Raw genomic sequence first — 5,567 nt, forward strand, 5'->3', positions numbered from 1 at the left:
CCCCCCCCCCCGCCCCAGGCCACTCGCAGCAATGGAATGCTGAGAAGCGGCTCCAGGAGACCTAGAGCTTCCGGTCCCTGGGACCCAGCATCCTCAAGGTCAAGGTCCTCCCATTGCAGGTTTGGCCTCTGTCCTGGTTTTTGGCGACTGTGAAGGTCAGCTCGGGGCAGTTAGCTGGTGAAGGATACCCACGGCTGGTTGGTGGAGATGAGGGCTTTAAGAAGCCATACTTGTCCACTGCAGATAAATTAGAAAATAGGGACAAGGGAAAAAAAGACAAACCCCCTTGTCCCTCTGTAACGATCTCCTGTACGTACTGTGCTCACACACACATCTGTACAAACTGGAGCTCAAGTGCACTTTTAAAAAAATAAATACACTTTAAATTTTGGAATAACTTTAGATTTACAGGAAGGTTACAATGACAGTTTGTATCTACCCTTCAGCCAGCTTCCCCTAATCTTACGTAACTGAGGCATATTTGTCAAAGCTAAGAAAACACATGAACTCTAGCCTTTATTTAGACTTCACCAGTTTTTCCATTGTCTTCTTTCTGCTCCAGGATGCAATCCAGAATATCACACGGAGGTTTAGTCAGTGTGTCTCCTTAGTCTGCGCTAGTCTGTGATGGGTTTTGAGTCTGTCCTTATTCTTCATGACCCTGACGATCTGGAGTGCTGGCCAGTCATCCGGCAGGACGTCCCCCAGTCTGGGTTTGCCTGACATTTAGCTTGTGATTAGACCAGGGACCTGGGGTCTGAGTAAGAACCCGACAGAGGTGGAGCCCTCTTCTCCTTGCTCCCTATGGCGGGCGTGGGGGTGGCATGCACACGACATCACTGATGGTGTTCCCCTCCGTCGCTCGCTTAGGCACTGTCAGCTTCTCCATAGAAATCTACTGTTCTAGGGTGCCTGGGTGGCTCAGTCGGTGAAGCGTCTGCCTTCGGCTCAGGTCCTGATTCCAAAGTCCTGGGATCAAGCCCCGCATCAGACTCTGCTCAGTGGGGAGTCTGCTTCTCCCTCTCCCTGCCTCCCCCCCTGCTTGTGCAAGCTCTTGCTGACAAATAAGTAAAATCTTAAAAAAAAAAAGATCTGTTTTTCTTTTTCCCTGCTCTGTTCCTTGGAAGTGAGTCACTAAGGCTAACCCGGCCTCAAGGCGGGGGTGAAAGGACAGGGGCTGGATTAAGCTCCGCCTTCTCCACGGGAGACTCCACATCGGCACTTAGTACTTGGAATGCACGGTTGTGAGCCCTGGCTTTTCTGGATATCAGCGGACATCACTCCACGCACACAGCTGTTCTTCACCTGAGCAGGGCAGCCCGGGATGCTGTGAGCCTTTCTTCTCATTTGCTCCTGTCCTTTCTGCTAAGGGAGAAGAAACTGGTTCCCAACTCCACGGGCGGTGAGTGCTTGAGGGTGCCACCCCCTGCAGGGACTGAATGTGGGGTGGCCAGGGAGGAGCCTCCGGTTAATCTTGTCCCCCTCTGCCCCAGGCAGGGCAGTGGCCAATGCTGTCCCAGCAGGGGAGGCCCATCATGGGTGGGTGTGCGGTCTCCCGCTGAAAGCTGGGTCACCAGCTTTGCAGCCTGCCCTGTGCTCAGGTCTGTAGCCTAAAAGATGGCCTGGCAAGGGGGCCCCTTGGCCACTGGGGCCTTCCTTCCCAGTGCTTTGGGTCTTACCAGTAGGCCCTGTGCCAGCCTCCCATGCTCCCCTTCTGAGCCCAGAAAGCAGGCACTTCTCTGAGACTCCGTTTCTGGGAGGCGTCAAATCTTGCCTGATAGCTTATTATGTTTCCTGAAAGAACATTTGTCAAAATAATTTCTGATGATGTCCTTGTCCTTTCTTTCTAGAGGTGTGGTTGGAACCAGCCCTGCTAGGCTTTTGCGGCTAGGCTTTTGGGCCTGGCTCCTCCTTTCCTCCTGCCCATCTTGCCCCAGAGGGTCATTGCCACAGGGACTGCCCGTGGCTTCCAGGATCTCCAGGCCTGGCATGGGATGCGTGAGGGCTCAAGCATGGAGGTGGATGGTCAGGACCTCTGTTTACCTTTTCCTCCCCCTGCCCTTGGCTGGGGGCCCACGTGTGTGATGTGGGCGTGTGGTGGGGAGGCCTCATGGGAATGTCGGGTCAGGTGGGGATCAGGCCCTCCAACACAACCACGAGGCCCCTGAAGAGGTCTTCAAGCTGAGCAGGGTCAGGGTTGGGGGTGCTGAGAGGAGTTGGTCTGGACACGAGGAGGGTATGGAGCCCATGCAGAGAACAAACAGCCATGTATGCGAGGTATGCAAGGGTAGTAGGGCTTGGGGCCACAGTCTGTGCGGGCTGTGCTGGCCTGGGCTGGTCCCCGGGGGTGCACGAGCCCACCCTGGTTGTGGTCCCAGTGCTTCTTCCGGGGCCCATGGAAAAGAACACCAGGAGACACAGCAGAGGCCCACCACCCGCACCCGCCTTGGGTACGGGGTGTATTAAACAGCAATCAAAAAACACACTGGAGAGGTCAAGAAAAGTGAAAAAAAACAACAGTAAGAAACAATTCAAAGCAACAGAATAAAAAAATTGGGCTTTCAGCTCAAAAAGGGACACAAGTAGAAGTGAAAGAGGGTGTGGTGACTCATATTCTGCCAGCCACGTGGCGGCGACCCCCAGCGACACTGACCACTCCGGCAGCCGCCTGCTGGAGAGAACCAAAGCTCCGGTCAACTGTCCTTACTCGATCTGGTATTTAAAAGAGGTCATCAAATTGTAGTCCTCTTCCAAGTCCAGCACAGTCTCGACAATATTGTGATCATTGAAAGCCTGCTTGAGGCTGCCGGGGTCGCTGTCTGGGGCCTTCTGAGGGCTCTCGCCCACCAGCAAGGCCCAGGCTTCCTCCCTGAAGGGCGAATCTCCGCAGCGACCACACACACGGTTCAGCTCGTTCTCAAATTCTAGCTTCCCAGCCAACTCTTCAATAGTTCGGATGCTCGTATGGTCTTAAAAATGAGAACACTGAGCATTACAATTCCAGGGAGAGGTTTTGGGACACATTGCACAAACGGGTGGCCACTCTTCAGGGACTTCAGGGCAGGCAGGCTACCAGACTGAGTGCCAAATTCTAAGCTGGTCTTGGCGCCCACCCCTCTGGCTCCGCCTTTATTGAGCTCAACTACCCGCCAGTACCCACGGAAGGTGCAAGTGGGAGGACACAGAGACGTACGGGCTTGTCTTGGACCTCAGGGAACTCCCTGACCTGCAGGCATGACAAGACATCGGGTGAAGAAATGGAGTCTTTCGGGGACTCAAATGCTGCCCAGGGCTGGCGAGGACTGTGGAAGATGGCGAGCCAAGGCAGAGGACTTCAGCTCCCCTCCCGCGGCTCCTGGAGGAGACTCCAACCCCTCCCGCGGAGGCATGGCGCCCAGCTTGCTCTGTGGCCTTGGGAGCCACTCCTCCCAACAGGCCTCCCTTTCATCCCCCAAACCTGGAGGTTCTTCCAGAGCCGACAGCTCCAGGCAGCCCCCAAGGCTATGCATTAATTCTAACTTTCCTTCTCATCTGGTATTATCTACCCAAGCTGAACTGCACCCCACCCACCCCATCTTTGCCTATGTCCTATCTCCAGATCTAAGCCCAACCACCAAGTCCTGGGGAACCCCTGTCCCTTACGTCCAGGGATTCACTGTAACTGTGTATGAAATGACCTGATTCACGTGTGACCCTCAGGCTACCAGCTCCGTGAGGGCTCCACGCATAGAGCCTGCTGTGGCCAGAACAAACCCACCATGTAGCTGGATGAGAACTAAGAGTGTATTTTGTTTTCTGGGTTGGTTTTTTTTCTTAAGACACCTGCTGACTCAGGAGTCTGCGTGAAAGACCTATCCTCCCAAGGAGAGGATGCACCTACCCTTTGTACTCACCGATCATATCAAGCAGATCTTTTGTGACCTCTTGGCTAGAATTGCTGAGCGGCATGTTTGAGGCAACCTTCAAATCTTTCTCCATATCTTTCCTGCAACCCCCAGGTGGGGGGGGGGAGGAAGAAAAGGTGGAGGATTAGAGCCTCTTTCAAGAAAATACTGTAGGGAACTCAGTGTTAATCTTAAAAACAGAAACATACTGGTAACTTTAAATTGGCTTCTATACTGTGATCAGAGAGGACAACTGGAAACGCTAAGCCAGTGAAGTTGACTAACAGCAACACCTTTATGACTCATGAGCATCAGCGACAGCAGTCACGACAGCGCATTCATGCCTACGGACACACGTGTTCATATTTGTTAGAATGGAACCAACTAAATGGCTTCTTCCTTCTCTGCCTCCAGGGCAGCCAAGCTGGCAGGACCCTGATGTTCCATCCCATATGGTCATCCTTGCTCCAAGCCAAGGTGCCTAGAACCAGGCAGTTTCAACCTACCAGGAAGAGGGGTGCCTGGCGGGCTCAGTCACAAGAGCATGTGACTCTTGGTCTCAAGGTGGTGAGTTTGAGCCCCACGTTGGGTGTAGCGATCACATAAATAAACTTTAAAGCTATCAGGGAAAAAAACGGTCTAGGGGAGATCTTAACCAAGGGATGGTCTAAGACCTCCTGAGGAGGGGCACAGTAGGGTGGGGAGAGGGGTGAAGGGAGAAGCAGCAAAGATGAAAGCAGGAAGTAGGGTCCAGCCATTCATCTGGTCTCTCCCTAGTATGGTCATTGGAATGAAGATTTTTGTTTCTGCAGTATAAAAAGTAAAGTGACTTAGAAATCAGGTAACGTTCACTAGCCCTGTGGGAAGGGCAAAGTGGTTTCTAGGAACGGTCTGACAGTCCTAGGGGGGAGGCAGAAGCGCGGCTACAGACTCAGTTTAGGAACTTTAAGATTTTCAGAAATGAGAGCCCCGACTGTAACTTTTTACACTGTCAGGTTGGAATCACCTTAGGCTGTCTTTTCTCCAGTTCTCCCCATCTCCCGGGGCTCTCCAAAACTGTCTTTCGGGCGCCAGCACGGAGGAATGCATCAGTACGTTTTCCTTACTGGTCAGAGGTTTTCTTTTCGGGCATAAAGCACGTGGCTTTGCATTCACTGGGGCATGGTTTGGAGCAAAGGCAGGGCTCTCGTTCTCAGGAGCACATGGGGCCGGAATGAAAGGAGCCGCGGAGGAGCAGGCTGCCAGCGGGTGCCTCCTGCAGACGAGCCGGTGCACGGGGAGGGGGAACGAGGGCAGCGCGGCGTCCAGCTCCAGCCTCTGCTGGCCGGAGCACTCCTGGGAATGACTGACGCCTTCAAAGGCCCGGTCAATGGCTGCGGTCAGCTCCTTTCTGCATCTTCTCAGTTTTTCAGACATTTCCCCTAAAAGCGACCACGTCTTTATTATGTAACACATTGGAAATGAACAGAGCAACACGAAAATAACGTTACAGACGAAGTTGCAAACTACCCCCGAAAGACGCATCTCCTTGATCCACGCCACGGGCCTGAGGGCAGAGGAACCCACACTCCGGGCATTCTCCTCCCCAGGTGTTGGGTGTGGCCCGCGGTTCTCCCAGAGGAACCAGCGATCGGGCGGGAGCCCCAGGGACGCCCGGCCCCGCCTCCCCCTGCTCCGGGCCCC

General features: G+C 53.9%; 1 protein-coding gene across 2 annotated transcripts in view; it reads right to left on the bottom strand.

Annotated features, from left to right (window-relative positions):
- Positions 1-2,425: 2,425 nt before the first annotated feature.
- Positions 2,426-5,567, bottom strand: part of C4H3orf62 (chromosome 4 C3orf62 homolog) — a 3,395-nt gene continuing 253 nt past the window's right edge. The window contains exons 2-4 of one of the 2 annotated variants that reach the window (XM_019801068.2): positions 4,891-5,305; positions 3,894-3,985; positions 2,426-2,969 (exon numbers count right to left, since the gene is read on the bottom strand). In XM_019801068.2, coding sequence (XP_019656627.1) covers positions 2,704-2,969; positions 3,894-3,985; positions 4,891-5,300 — 768 coding nt within the window. In that variant the 5' untranslated portion in view covers positions 5,301-5,305 and the 3' untranslated portion in view covers positions 2,426-2,703. Of the gene's footprint in view, positions 2,970-3,893; positions 3,986-4,890; positions 5,561-5,567 lie in introns of those variants that run through there. The other variant, XM_019801067.2, reaches the window with a different exon arrangement.

This window comes from Ailuropoda melanoleuca, chromosome 4, assembly GCF_002007445.2.
Source record: "Ailuropoda melanoleuca isolate Jingjing chromosome 4, ASM200744v2, whole genome shotgun sequence".
NCBI lineage: Eukaryota > Metazoa > Chordata > Mammalia > Carnivora > Ursidae > Ailuropoda > Ailuropoda melanoleuca.